Source organism: Rhinatrema bivittatum, chromosome 6, assembly GCF_901001135.1.
Source record: "Rhinatrema bivittatum chromosome 6, aRhiBiv1.1, whole genome shotgun sequence".
NCBI classification, from domain to species: Eukaryota; Metazoa; Chordata; class Amphibia; order Gymnophiona; family Rhinatrematidae; genus Rhinatrema; species Rhinatrema bivittatum.
Genome location: NC_042620.1, coordinates 124,183,280 through 124,198,831, shown reverse-complemented (window position 1 = coordinate 124,198,831; position 15,552 = coordinate 124,183,280). Strand labels below are relative to the sequence as shown.

The following is a 15,552-nucleotide window of genomic DNA, read 5'->3' as shown; positions in this document are numbered from 1 at the left end:
TCTCTGCCGCAGCTCCTGATGCTCCTCGTCGGGCCTCTCCGCGTGGCCTGCAGAGAGACACCGTCCCGACCGGTGCCGCGCCCCTCCCTAGGCGCGCATGCGCACAGCTAGTCTTTAAAAAGGGCCTGCAGCGGGAACCTGGCCGCAGCCCCGGATGATGACATCGGCTGAGCTCCGGTATATAAGCCCAGTCTGTGCTCTCTCAAATTGCCTTTGCAACAGGTTCCCTCGCTAGTCGAGTACTCGTTGCCTCTTCAGTTCCTGGTTCCTGATCCTGATTGCATTCAGTCCTGTTTCCTTGTTCCTGTGTTCCTGTTCCTTAGTCTCTCCTTTGGATTGCTAACCTGGTTCGATCTCTGCATTGCCTGACTATTCCATTGCCTCTCTCCAGCCCTGGACCTCTGCATTGCTTCACTACGCTGTTGCTTCTCTCCAGCCCTGGACTTCTGCTTCGTCTGACCATCCTTTTGACTCTTTCCTCGTATAGACCTCAGCCTTGTTTGCCACTGCTTCCAGATTGTAGCCAGCCCTGATCCCAGCTTGCTTAAAGACGCCTCTTCAGCCTTTGTCCTGGACGTGGTTCATTCAGGCTTCGGCCTGCTCTTGCTCGGGCGCCCTCTGTCAGACTGTGTTCCTATTGGCGCCTGGGTCTCCGGGACTCTGCCTCATCCAGTACAGACTGATACCCACTAGTTGCTGCCTCTGGGCTGACCTCGATCCACCCATCGACGACCACTGACAGAGGCCACCTAAGTCCAGCTGGCCCCCAAAGGCTCAAGCCGCGGGGAACAAGGGCTGGTATTGATGAAGCACCAGCCAGCCTCCGTCCATCAGCCCACTCTGCCTGCCAACGGTGGCGACCCGTAGGAACCCTCCTATGGGTAGCGTCAACCCCACCTCGGCCCAAGGGTCCACCTCCAGCGCAACAATATAGTGTGCAGAACACAGATATATATAGTAAGGATTTCTTTGTTCAAGCAGTCCTAAACTACAGACATGTATGGCTCAAATTTCTTCACACCAAGCAGTGTCAGGCTATCAATCACAGCTCAGTTTTTCACTTTCCCATGGGACGATTCTTACTCATATATCTAGATATCTTCTGATCTCCTGTCCTAATGACAACACAAACTGGAAAGATTATGATCTTCTGAATAGACTTCAGTGTGTTTGTTTCACAGATATGAAATAATGGCTACAGGTAAATTAGGGTGGAAGGCTAAACTTCATGCTATTTGGAAACCAGTTGGTGACTTTTTGCCTATTTAAAGATTATTCTGGTTATTTTATTACCATATGTTGCAATGTAATGCCTTGAACTTAATATCTCTGTTTGATTTGAATCCTCCTACATTCTGTGGTTCTTGGTTTTATTTGTTTTGTTATTTGGTATGGTTCTCCCTAAAACGATTGAACTCAAATAAAATTGAACTAAGAGTTGTACATAAAACATACAGCATAAAATAAAAAATGCAAACATAAAACAACTTTTATTATCTAATTGCTATATTATGTGTGTTCTTAATGTACCCCGCTCTAATGTAAGAAGGGTGGGTAATAAATGCTTTTAAATAAATTAAATAAGTCATAAAACAAACAAACATCTTCAAAATAATTGTAAACAAGACATTTTCCTAATATTTTCTGCACCTAAGTCAAAAAATTATTATGACAAGAGAGATGGTCAAATTACTGTCTCAGCAAGTCATAAATTCTGATTTCTTTTTTCATTGATTCGTGTGTTTTTTGTATTTGTTTGTAAAATATAGAAACTATGCTCTGAATGTACTTGCTGTTGCATTTTTTAAATGCTTGTTATATAATATTTGAAAACAAAAGATTGAATTGAAAAAACTGCTAATGCAGCTTATGTGGTTTAACAATAAATGAATGCCTTATAACAAACTGAAATACTACTGGAAGGGGTAGAATAGTGAGGGGGACCTTTATAATAATCCGCTGCTACTTCCCCACAATGCAAACCCTTCGATTTGCTGCTTATTCAACCCTACTCTCCCCCTCCTGTTAACACCCCTCACTGAAACCTATTTTTCCACCCTAATGTTTTCCTCATACTTCCCATTGTCTTTCCAGCTCTCTACTCAGTTTATTGTTTATATGCCACCGTACCTGGGAAATTGTAAATTGCCGCTGTAAATTACCATCGAACCTGTAAATAGTTACTCCATTTCTGTATTAGTTGTAAGTTCTTGTATACATAGTTATTGTTCCCTGTAAAGGCATTGCCGGAAAGTTTTAAGTTACTTGTAAACCGATACGATGTGCAAACGGTTGTCGGTATATAAAAAAAGTCTAAATAAATAAATAAATAATAGATTGAGATGCTGTTTTAATGATTCATAGTAACACAGTAGATGACAGCACAAAAAGACCAACAAACTAATCCAGTCTGCCCAATAATTCCTGTCCAGACTTGCACAGTGTAAGAGCTAGACTATTTATTTTATGACATTGTGGAGTTTGGATATGTATTTGTTTATGTTGTGTTTTCTGTGGATATGAGTGAGTTAATCTGAAGATGTAAAATTTAAAGATACATGTAATGATATGTTACTATACCTATTATTGAACCATACAGCTATAACCGTTAAATTGGATTATTGCAATGTGCTGTATATGGGATTGACAGTTAAGGTGATTAAGCAGCTCTAAGTGGTCCAGAATATAGCTGCATGTTTAGTGGTTGGCTGTAGCTGGAGACAGTATATATCACCAGTATTAGTTAACTTTATTGGTTGTTGGTGATAACTCAAATGAAATTTAGTACTTTGACCTTGGCTTTGGTTATTTGGAAAGTAAGTTAGTTCTTTGTATTCCAGTTCATTTTTTATATTTCCAAGGAAAAAGATTTTTGAATATTCTATCTGTAAGAGCTTCTAGATCAATTGCCTTTGCAGTTTTGTGGTTGTGGAATCAGTTATCATCAGAAATTTATCTTTGTGATGAGTTGTTGCCTTTTTGCCACATTATAAAGACATAGACCTGGATTTATCAAATTGCACTAAATATCGCATGCAATAGGAAAAGGGGCATGCTTTATGGTCACATACAGTTTATCGCAATTTGTGCTAATACCTATGCAAAGCACTATGCGCTACTCTGGGGTGGGGGTGGGGCGGTCCTGCGCTAGCCGGCAGTGATCGCACCGCCACGGTGCGATCGCTGCCGGCATCGCGCCCAATAACTACACTATAGAAGGTGTAGTTATTGGGTGCGAAATAGTGAGCGAAAAGGGCCTTACCTTTCTGCTCTGAGTGCCGTCCACGCGGAGTCAGCCCCGGTGACGCCCCCAACTCCTCCTCTTCCGGGGCCGACTCCGCCCCAATTTCAGTAGTGCAGCCCTGCGCTACTTTCGCTAGCTATCGCAGGCTTGCGCTAACAGCGGAAAACGAAGCCCTAAGAGTGCAAATTTTGATAACTTTTTCACACTTTGTGATAAGTGCCAGAATTGTATTTTCTACATACAACCACTGGGGGGACCATGTGTAGTAGTTTTAAGCTCCTGGAGAGCCAGCCTAGCTGTCGGGGCCCTTCTACAGAGAGAGAGAGAGAGAGAGAAAAAGAACCTAGCCATAGTGCCCTCTTCCTAGGTAGGTATTTATATCTCTATAGGAGGCCCACCTAGTAACTGGGGTGAGGTTTAGGTATTAGTGTAGGGGTTAGGGGCCACTTTGACATTCAAAATGAGACTTACGAACAGAACAGTGCTCACAAGAGAGCACTGTTCTGTTCATTGATCTCATTTGAATGTCAAAGTGGCCCCTAACCCCTACACTAATACCTAAACCTCACCTTGAGTTACTAGGTGGGCCTCCTATAGAGATATAAATACCTACCTAGGATGAGGGCACTATGGCTAGGTTCTTTTTCTCTCTCTCTCTCTCTCTGTAGAAGGGCCCCGACAGCTAGGCTGGCTCTCCAGGTACTAAAACCAGTATTTGTGAAAACACATGATAAAGCCCTATCAGTCTTTCTTTTTTTTACACAAATGAAAAAGGTATAGTTAAAGCCATGCAATATGGCTTCACAAAACTGTGAGCCCACCCCAGATTCCTCCTGTTTTTCTCATTTGCATCACACCATTCGTTATGGTGCTTTTGCATGCGTTAAAGGTGCTTAACGCATGCGAAAACGCCATACAGCACTTTGATAAATGACCCCCATAGTCAATTTGATTTTTATTTGGTTTTATTCATTTTGGGGTTTATTTGTTTGTTATTGTCCATGGTTAATTGTGGGGTTTTCATTGTATGGAGAAGTTGTAGTTGTTTGCATTTATGGTTGTTGGTTATTGCATGATTATGAAATTGTATTTGTTATATTGTAACCCATTTTGAGCATTGTTAAGAAAGATAGGCTAGAAATCTCATAAATTGAATAAATAACTACATAGATAAATATTCATCATGGTTGTCATGTTATATGATCATTCCGTGTTAGTGGGAGGGATATCTGATCATTGGTGATTACTTGAATTGGCTGTGGGTGTGTGTGTGTGAGAGAGAGAGAGAGAGGAGAATATTTTATGATTATTTGAGGTTTGATTAGGGGCTGGAAGGGGGTTCTCTTTGAAGCTATTATGCTGGGGATGTAGGTATCCAATATGGTTTGGGAATAAGTCCTACTATTGGAGGCTGGTTCTGTTTCTTGTGTGGGGTCTAGGGAGCAGCAGGATAACAGAGATGCCTTTAATCATACATATTTACATTCATTGATCCTAGAGGAACAGTGATTTTGGTTTCTAAGATTGAAGATATAGTTAGGTTAAGCTGTTTGATAACTAGCATATCTCAGCTAATGGGTATTACAAGTTGGTACAGTGGTTAAAATGATGACTGTAAAGGACCGCTAATTTAAAAGTGTTAAACTACCATAATGTAAACAAATTCTTAAACTGTTTAAGGAATGAAAACACTAACGTATGTAAAACTCGTGTAACTGGTGAATCACTAAAACTGAAAAGGGGTTGGATTGGAGAGTGTATTTTTTCTGCTGCTCTAGGAATAAATAGGATCTCTATTTTAGTTAAGAAATCAAGGATAGAAATCATGTCTGAAGCCTCTGAACTGAGGGTAGATGGGTTAAAGCATTGTTTCATTTCGGGCTTGAGAAAGTAGTGCTCTTTAATTTGTATGCCCCTACTGTGGACTCCCTTGACTTTTTTTTTTGAAGTATCACCAACCAACTGTCTATTGGAAAATGGAGAATCTCCTATAATATTAGTTAGGGATTTGATTTTGGATAGATAATCTAAATGTAGGCCATTGGAAACCAAATCCTTTTAAGTAATTAAATCTCTGAGTGTGGCCTTCTAGGTCACCCATCACATGTACTGAAGAATGTATTATTGTCTGATCTCAAAAATGTTAATGCAATTAGTTTGTGAAGCTAATTCACATTATATTCATGTTTCTACTCATGTGGCAATCTCATTCTCTTTAAAATGAGAGAAAAATCTGTGGCAAAAGTCTTACTTGGAGATTTTACTTACATTTGTTAGAAGATCACAAGTTCTTGGGGCAGATTAGTAGGGTGACTACCCTGAAGAGGTGCCCTTAAAACTACATTGTGTGAGGAAATTATCAGTTTATATTGTGAAGAAAAATAAAGGGCAGCTTAGATAAACGCTTAGATTGGAGAAAAGCCAACAGTATGGAACAAAAACATATGCATTAGCAGTAATAATAGTTTATTGACTCAGTTACATGGTGCAAAATATAAATGAAATAAATTGATGAGCCAGCAAGATGGTACATCAATCAGCAGAAAGCAAGGTTGCACGCTGAGAATAATGAAGGTGGGGATGCGAACACTTTCTCAATGTCTCAGGAGTCAGAAAAAATAGAAGTAGAATTCATGTCATTAAAGTCACTCATGGTAATGCTCTTTATAATGATATTGAGATAATAGAGCAGTTCAGGCAATGTTATTCTGACTTGTACTCTTCAGAATCAGGCAATCTCAAGGGTCACAAGGGATTCTGTCATAATTTAATCAGCCAATGCTTCAACATGGAAGCTATAGTAAGAATGGCTACTGCTATAGCAAAAGACGAGATAGGAGTTCATGATTACATTCATGCAGGTTCATAAGTCTCCTGAACATGACAGATTACCTGTGGAATTTTATAATACTTATCCCTAAAGTGAATTTGTTATATCAATTTTTTTTTCTAGAAGGCAAGATAAAAGGCAGGTTTACAGAGGCCATGATTGTAGCATTAGGCCCTAAATCTGGCCACAAGGTATTGCCATTGTGCAATTACTATGACTCCGTCCCCCCAAGTGGCTATGAATGCTTCTTCCGCAGCATCCCCATGGTACAAAAGACCCAGATTAGATTCCTGAAACCCAGCAGAGGTGATCCATGGAAGTGAGGGATACTTAGGCTCATACATCAGAATATACTTATATTGAGGTCTGAAAAGAGCCCCACATTTGTGCTTCTCAGCTGAGGGCAGTCTCTATGATGGCTAAGCTGGGGCAGGGAAAAAATCTTGAAAGCTCTATATGAAAGTTCTTTGCAACTGAACCCTTGGTGGATGAGGGCAGAATTGCCAACTTTGAAAACTTAAAAAATACAAAAAAACAGCCCTCCATTACCAACCTCTAATTCTCTCCTCCAGAACCAAACTTCCCTTCAACCCAGAGCTGCTCCCCTCCACAACCTCTCTTTTCCCATGGATCTTCTCTCCATCAGTTCCCCCTCCCCTGCACTGCAGACCTTATATTCTGAAGCAAAGATCAATGGTGACAAGTTAGGAAGGTGTGAGGGCAGGGGACTGAGCCAGCTTGTGTACCAGTCCCAGACCTCACAGTGGCCTCACCACCTCCTGTCCTCTGTAAGGGAGGTGGTGTCTGGGAGCAGATAAAGCACTGGCTCAGTCTAGGTTTGCATACCTTCACAACTTTCCACTGCTGCCACCTCTGCTACTAATGGGCCTAGGATCAGCCTCTGCTTCAGAAGAAAAGATCCTCAGGGAAGGGGAAAGGGAGTTTGTGAGCAGGGGAGATCATGAGTGGTGATGTGAAGGAGGGACGAGAGGCGTTCTGGAGGGTAGGAATATGATTTCTGGAGATGGAGAGGAGGAGACTTAGCTGTTATGGAGACCAGCATTTGGCAGAATAATGCCATTTCCGCTGCCAGTTTAAAAGCCTTATGCTACTGGTCACCAGCTTCTCTTAATCAAAACTTGTCAGGCTAGCCTTTAACCAGCCAGTTGGCAACCCTAAGTGGGGGCTGCCTGAATCTGCAGCTCTAACCAGAGCAGCAATTACAGCCCAAAACAGCAGTGGTATCATTCCATCAAATCTTTGAGAAAACATTGGAATACCATGCATGGAGCGGAAGTTCCAACTCTATAAGGCAGTGGTAGTACTTTGGAGGGAAGGAGAGTGGATGTTGAGTAGGGATGTGAATCGTGTCCTCGATCGTCTTAACGATCGATTTCGGCTGGGAGGGGGAGGGAATCGTATTGTTGCCGTTTGGGGGGGTAAAATATCGTGAAAAATCGTGAAAAATCGTGAAAAATCGAAAAATAGAAAAATCGCAAAACCAGCACATTAAAACCCCCTAAAACCCACCCCCGACCCTTTAAATTAAATCCCCCACCCTCCCGAACCCCCCCCAAATGACTTAAATAACCTGCGGGTCCAGCGGCGGTCCGGAACGGCAGCGGTCCGGAACGGGCTCCTGCTCCTGAATCTTGTTGTCTTCAGCCGGCGCCATTTTCCAAAATGGCGCTGAAAAATGGCGGCGGCCATAGACGACCACGATTGGACGGCAGGAGGTCCTTCCGGCCCCCCGCTGGACTTTTGGCAAGTCTCGTGGGGGTCTGGAGGCCCCCCACAAGCTGGCCAAAAGTTCCTGGAGGTCCAGCGGGGGTCAGGGTGCGATTTCCCGCTGCGAATCGTTTTCGTACGGAAAATGGCGCCGGCAGGAGATCGACTGCAGGAGGTCGTTCAGCGAGGGTTCCGGCGTCTCGCTGAACAACCTCCTGCAGTCGATCTCCTGCCGGCGCCATTTTCCGTACGAAAACGATTCGCGGCGGGAAATCGCTCCCTGACCCCCGCTGGACCTCCAGGAAACTTTTGGCCAGCTTGTGGGGGGCCTCCTGACCCCCACGAGACTTGCCAAAAGTCCAGCGGGGGTCCGGAAGGACCTCCTGCCGTCCAATCGTGTTCGTCTATGGCCGCCGCCATTTTTTGGCGCCATTTTGGAAAATGGCGCCGGCTGAAGACAACAAGATTCAGGAGCAGGAGCCCGTTCCGGACCGCTGCCGTTCCGGACCGCCGCTGGACCCGCAGGTTATTTAAGTCATTTGGGGGGGGGTTCGGGAGGGTGGGGGATTTAATTTAAAGGGTCGGGGGTGGGTTTTAGGGGGTTTTAGTGTGCCGGCTCACGATTCTAATGATTTATAACGATAAATCGTTAGAATCTCTATTGTATTGTGTTCCATAACGGTTTAAGACGATATTAAAATTATCGGACGATAATTTTAATCGTCCTAAAACGATTCACATCCCTAATGTTGAGTTCCATATGGGGATTCGTAAGCACATCTATCAAAGTAGACAAATTGCTGCTGGGCAGACTGGCTAAGTTATATTGTTCTTTATCTGCCATCATTTACTATGTTATCTTGAATATGCTAGAGTACAGCGTAAGGCCTAAAGCAACTATTCTGGGTGCATCCTTTGATAACACACAGTTGTGTTTAGTGAGCATCATCCAGGCCTTGGTTGTGCTCTTTCTGAATTCCATTTAGTTTTGTGGTTTTGGGGAGCTTTTGTACTTTGCGCAGATTGTAATTTTGGGTAAAAGCAGTACAGAGGCTTGGTTTAATGTAATTTTCCACATTTTCTTCAGGCTCTGGAAGATCAAGTTTGGGACCTACTGTGTGAAGCAGACAAGACAGCCGAGGAGAACAAAGACCAGAGCCAGGTGTACGAGGCCATGGCGCAGACTCTAGGAGAAGCCTGGGCAGCGCTTATCAGAATGCTAGAGAAGCGGAGAGCTCTTCTCAGCCTGACCTCAGAGTTTTTCGATATTGCACTTGAGGTTTGTACATCATTCACTAGCAAATTTGAACCCTCACAGGTAGATGATAAAGGCACTGCTCACGCAAAAAAACAGCCCCATACACGCAAATGTAAAGAAGCTGCGAAGTACATACCCATGCGTGCATCAAGAACAAGGTGGTAGAAAAGGGGCAGGGCATGGACATTCCTAAGAGTTATGCACATAACTCCAAATTTAGAGAAGCTGACCATAACTTTACTGCTAGTCCTGATAAGGAGCAAGTCTGGAAATCTCAAGTTTGAGGATTTTCAAGACTGCTGAACTTATATATAAGTTCTTATATATATATAAGTTCTCTCTCTCTCTCTCTCATATATATATGAGAGAGAGAGAGAGAGAGAGAGACAGTGCTCTGTAGGAGAGACAGTATGACACTATATTTATCTACCACTGTAAGAGGGGCACTTTTAGTTCAGGGTGGGCTTGAATCATAAGAACCTTATCCAAAATGTTTTTAAACCCATAACCACATCCTCTGGCAATGAATTCCAGAGCTTAAGTATGCTTTGAGTGAAAAAGAATTTTCTCTGATTTGTTTTAAATGAGCTACTCGCTAACTTCATGGAGTGCCCCCTAATCCTTCTGAGAGAGTAATTAACCAATTTACTTTTACCTGTTCAAGCCCTTCATTCCCTCTCTCATGACTAGGGTGCAAGGATCTGTAGTGCACCAATGTAACCCTGCACCCCCTCAACCCCCCCCCCCTCGAGATGAAAGTGCTCCTCTCACAGTGGTAGATATATAAAATGTCATATTGTCTCATCTACAGTGCTCACGCATGATATGTGTGTATGTGTGTGCACAATATAAAATTGCAGTGTATCTCTGCTTGCATGTTTATGGTCGCATGCGTGTTCTTTTTAAAACTAGCCAAACAACCTCCTTATACTAATTATTATATTATATATATATAATCATTCTCACTGAATAGCTAATCTAGCTGGATTACCAGATGGATCCAGGCCATTAGGGACAGGATGAGCTAAACCGGGTTTTGCCCCATTGCATGCAGGGACTTATAGTTCTGATTTTCTTAGGGAAAGCAATGGGACATCAGAATGGCAAGTCCCAGCTTGCAATGGGGCAAAACCAGGACTGACTCAGCTGTTAGATGATGACCTGAAGCCATCTGGTAATATGACATCTGGAAAAATCATAGTAAAACAAGGAGGTGAGGCCTAGTGGTTAGAACAGTGTCCTGAGCACTATGATAGCCAAGTTTCAAATCCTGCTCCTTCTACTACTGGGCAAGCCATTTTGCCCTTCGTTGCAAGCACCAACTAAAATTGTAAATCCTCAGTGGAACAACTATCTCATCTGGAGCACATCTTAGGAAAGGGAAGTGATAAAATCCATTGTGACCAAAAGCCAGTTGGTTTGGGTTTTGTTTAAAGCATTTTATAATCTTAAAAACTTTCAAGTGACTCTTGGTTTGCATCTCGTTAACAGAAATTCTCTTCTAATAATGTCATGTCGTTATGTTAGTCCAAACTTCCAACAAAATGACATTTCTGTTACCCAGTTCATACCTGATGCATGCCGAATGAGCTTTGCTTCATTGTTGCATAAGACATTGCCAGGTGTTATGCATTTGTTTAGTGGAAGAAGAAGATGAAACAGAAAACATATTGTTTTCAATTTTTGTTTCAGTTTTATATTTCATTTTTTTCTTGCCAAGATTTACACCTGGATAGTCAGGGGCACCCAAATAGTACAAAGTATTGCTTGACTTTTAAATAGAAAAGTAAGATTTTCTAACTAGAGCATTAAAGGTAGCGTGGACTAAATTCACCAGCCCTTCACGGATATTCCTACACAACAGAGATGTGGTTATCCAGCAGTAAGTATAACCAGACAGTAATACACACAGTTTCTGCTTGAAAAGCCCAATGGGTTACATTTTTTAGGCTTTTTATTTTATAACATTTCACACCATAGCAAGCATCTCACATATACATAATGAGGCCTTGTCATCATTATGTATACTCTTTGATCCCTTCTACTGCCACTAAGAGGTTGATAATCAAATGATTTACCCAGCTAAAATCAGGTTCTAGCCCGGGTAAATCTACCCCTTTAATCTAGCTTCACTGGGTGACTAGTCACAGTCAATCACTGGGCAGTTATTCATGGCAAAAACAAGCCATCCGAGGGGCAGAGATAGATCAGAGAAGAGAAATTGTGGGCTTACATGTGAATTTTTACATCCCCTACCCCCATATTTCCTGAACCTACCATACACAAACCCCTCATACATATACTCCCTTACACAGAACTTCCACACTAACATTCCCTCAATATAATTGCTAGCGACTTGCAGTTCTGATTGCGTCTTTGCATTCCCTATGAAAAGCAGAACTACAAGTCCCTGCATGCAATGGGGTAAATGTAGGACTGGATTATCCTGTTCCTTGTGACATGGAGTCAGATGGTAACTCTAAATCTACATGATCCCCTACAACACCTTCCATATAAACCTAAACATACCCACTGCTATATATCATATGCCACACCACTATCCATACCTGCAATCCATCCTCCACACATCATATATACCCTGAATCTCCCAACCAACATAAACTCTTATCCCCATGCATGTACCCCACATTCCTCTCACCCTGCAGACACAGACACACCCCACATACCCCCCACACAGAACCCCCTCTCCCTTACAAACCCTGCCCCACCAAATGTTCCAAGAACACTAACTGCTAGCAGGGAATCATTCTTCACCCTGGAAATACTCTAAATAAGCATTAGCAACCTTTTTCTGATCAAGTTTCAATGTTCCAGTCATCTCCTGTTTCTTCCCTCTCCCCCCCAGTGTTTTTATCTTGAATTTTTGTGGTTTATTTTTCCTTTTCCTTTTCTCATTCCTGGTGAATTGGCATAGTCCTTTCACCAGCAAGTGTCTGGCATTAGTTAGATTTGGTCCATATGGCACCCAATACTGAGCCACTAAAGGTTTTTGTGATGAGGTCACTGAGGGGTTTTATTGAGGTGAAGGCCACTTTTGCCACATTTGGTTCCAGCCTAAACAGAGGTAAAGAACCTAATGCAATGTTTCCTAACCCTCTCCTGGAGGCACACCTAGCCAGTGGGTTTTCAGGATTGACACAATGAATAATGCATGAGATAGATTTGAAAACTCCACATCTCAAATGCATGCAAATCTATCTCATGCATATTCATTATGGATATCCTGAAAACCCAACTGGTTAGGTGTGCCTCCAGGAGATGGTTGGAAAACGCTGACCTAGTGAACAGATACTCCAGTCTGGAACACACGCTCCTTCACACTACAAATATAGCAAGCTTTCCCTTAATTCATTCATCTTAATTCATCTGATCCTTTTCCGCTTCAAACCTCCTCCACTAAAAGACATGCTCACAACTCGCCTCCACCCTTCAGAAGACTAGTCCACGTTAGGTACCCTATTTACAAGTCCCTTTCAGTTGATTAAGTCTCACTAGATACAAGACGCTACACAGTGCTCAGATACACTAGGTACAGTCAATTTTGTTCTCCTCCTTAGACTCCGGCTCTAGATAAGAGCCCATCAGTTATTCGCCCGGTTATCCCAGTTAATGTATCCCTTTGTTGTAATGTAATGCATTCTTACATGCTAGTTCACATTCTAATGTAAACCGAAGTGATGTGTAATTTTTTACATGAATATCGGTATATAAAAATGCTAATTAAATACTTTTCGCTAGAAATGTTAAGTGCGCTATTGTTTCACTTTTCTGAAATACAGAAACATATTAATATGATAAAGTAGAAAATCGGAAAATTATTCACAATATGGGAAAATGTTAAATAATCCTCTGCATTGTATTGAAGGCTATATCAGTGCTTGAGCTGTAAAATGTTAGCAAGGGAAACTCCCCTTACCATCCAAGTCCTTGATCTGCCATTGACCCTCATCAGTCAAGCTGCTTCCACCACTCCTCTCCCCAGTTGTGGAGCTCCTTTTCCAGATGCTGCTTGATCTGGGTTCTGTTAGCAATTTTGACAAAGGAAAAAGGTATTTTGCCCTTTTATTTTCATTGTATCTCTCTTCCTTCTCTTCCTTTGTGTCTCTGTTCTCTCTTCCTTTCCTCCCTGTATATCTTTCCCATGAATCCTTGCTCTTCTCTTCCCTCTCCCATGTGTCTCTCTCTATCTGTCCCCCTCCCCCTCTTCCTAAATATCTCTTTGCTTGGTATCTCTGCTCTTCTTTCTTCTCTTCCCTATGTGTCTCTCTGAATTCTTCTGTTCCCTCATGTGTCTATGCTGTTCTCTCTCCCCCCCTCCAAGCATGTCCGCTTTTATCTCTCTACTCTCTCCTGCATTTCTCTGCACTTTTCTCTCTTCCCTCCCTCCCTATATGTCTCTGCTTTTCTCTGTCCTCCCTCCCCTGTCTGTTTCTGCCCTTCTCTGTCCCGTTCCACCTTGTATGTTTCTGCTTTTGTCTCACTGCTTTTTCTCTCTGCTCATCTCTATCTCTTCACTCCTTCCCTTCATATGTCTCACCTGGATGTCTTTCTCTGCTCTCTCTTCTCCTTCCCTGTATATTTCTCTTCTTCTTTCTACTTCCTCCCTGTGTGTCTCTTTCATTTCCCCTCTCCCCTTTGTGTTGTTGTTCTCTTTTCTCTCTGCTCTTCTCTCTCCCCCATGTGTCCCTATTCTTTCCTCTCATCTCCTTTCCTGTGAGTTTTTTCTGGTGCATATCTGTTCTTCTCACTCCCCTCCCTAGCTGTCTCTGTTTCTCTCTCCACCCTCTCTCTTCCTGTGTGTCTCTCCTGGGATGTCTTCTATCTTTACTCTCTTCCCCAAGAGGTATCGCCACAGCTGGACCTTAGGGGCCTGGCCCTTTCACTTTGGGCTCAGGTCTCCACCCCTCCCAGTAGGGACATTGTATCCAGCCCTGAATTTACCATTAAGCCAAATAAGTTTGTGCATAGGACACCGAGGGTAGGAGGGCACCATACAGTGTTGAAAAGTTGCATTTTTTCAGTTGCTTCCTAGTTATAAGAAAATAATTTGCTTATATTGCTTATTGCTATTTAGTGTTAAATAAATACAATTTTAAAAATGTTTATATTTACTATAGTTGTGGGGTCTGGCCTGGAAAAAAACTGAATTTTTTATTTCCTTTTTCAGCTTTAGAACTTAAGTCTTAATGTCTTGAAGTTAAGCAATGGAAGGGCCAAAGGCCACCATTGTTAGGCTGCGTTTAAGGGAGCAGAAGGCCTTAATCCAGCCCTGCGTGTATCATACGAGTCAGCCCCTTAAAGATGCAGAGGTTAGAAAGTCTGGAGGTACTGGAATCACTGCTAGTCAGTCATCCTCTGTTCCTTTAAGAAGCTTTTGGACTAGACCTGTAAAAGTCTGAGGCCACCAAAGTCTTTGTTTACTTTTGGCAGATAATTATTTATCCCCTCTCCCTCCTCTAAGCTCCATCAAAGTTCAGGAATGCTTGGGCTGAGTGGAAGCCTATTTTCATTTTGTTTTTCAGCAGCCTGAGGGGATTAACACCTGTATAAAACAGTTGCCTTAACCATAGAGGGAGAGTGAGAAAGAGAGCAGACAGACCAGAGAGACAGTGAATAGACAGATACAGATTGTTGCCAGAAATTAGGATTTTGTAGCCACTGCTGTAAAAATCTACATAGAAAGGCGGATGCAATATAGTGCGCTCGGCTGAGTGACATGGTTTTACATGTGTTTGGACACGCGTTTTGGGCATGCATCCGAAACCCCTCACGCAATAAGGGGAAAAGCATGTCCAAACTACACGTCCAAACCAGCGCGTAGCTAATAGCGCTCATCACATGTAAATTCATGTCGATGAGGCTATTAGCTATTACCCCAGAGGTAAGAAAAAAATGTGCGCCCGACGTGCACATTGTTACTCTCAAAAATTAACGTCTGCCCTGGAGCAGACTTTCATTCTCGAGGAACCCTAAAAGTAAACAGAAGTACAGAAAATACTGCTTTTCTGTACTTCTTCTGACTTAATATCGTAGTGATATTAAGTCGGAGGAACCGGCAAAAAAAAAAAAATGTCGCCAGCTGTGCACAGGTTAGGAAAACAGAGGCTCATAAAATTGAGCTTCCGTTTTCCTAACCCGCTGGCAGCCACCTTTCCTGGGCACCCTATGCCGAGGAGGCGCTAAGGACACACAATTTTCCCTAGCGCCTCCTTTTTACCACAGCAGCCCATTTAAATATTAAATCGGGCGCCCGCGAGAGGTGAAGCAGGGTGCGTTAAGAGAGCGGGCGCTCAATCATGAATGCCCGTTTATTGTGCCGAATGGGGTAAGGGATGAGGGCTGGCTACAGTGCCCACTCATATTAATCTTGGGTGCCCGCCCCCCATGCCCCCGAGCTTGTTTTGGCTACAACCCTGCCCTCCCTGGTGTGTCCCTGCTCTTTTCTATCTTCTCTCTCTTTCTCTTTCAGGC

The 15,552-nt window shown here is 42.8% G+C and overlaps 1 protein-coding gene across 3 annotated transcripts in view; it reads left to right on the top strand.

Annotated features, from left to right (window-relative positions):
- CCDC141 (coiled-coil domain containing 141) overlaps positions 1-15,552 on the top strand; it is a 324,021-nt gene that overhangs the window by 59,358 nt on the left and 249,111 nt on the right. For all 3 annotated transcript variants that reach the window (XM_029605900.1, XM_029605899.1, XM_029605902.1), the window contains exon 3: positions 8,890-9,081. In XM_029605900.1, the coding sequence (XP_029461760.1) occupies positions 8,890-9,081 (192 nt within the window). The remainder of the gene's footprint in view (positions 1-8,889; positions 9,082-15,552) is intronic.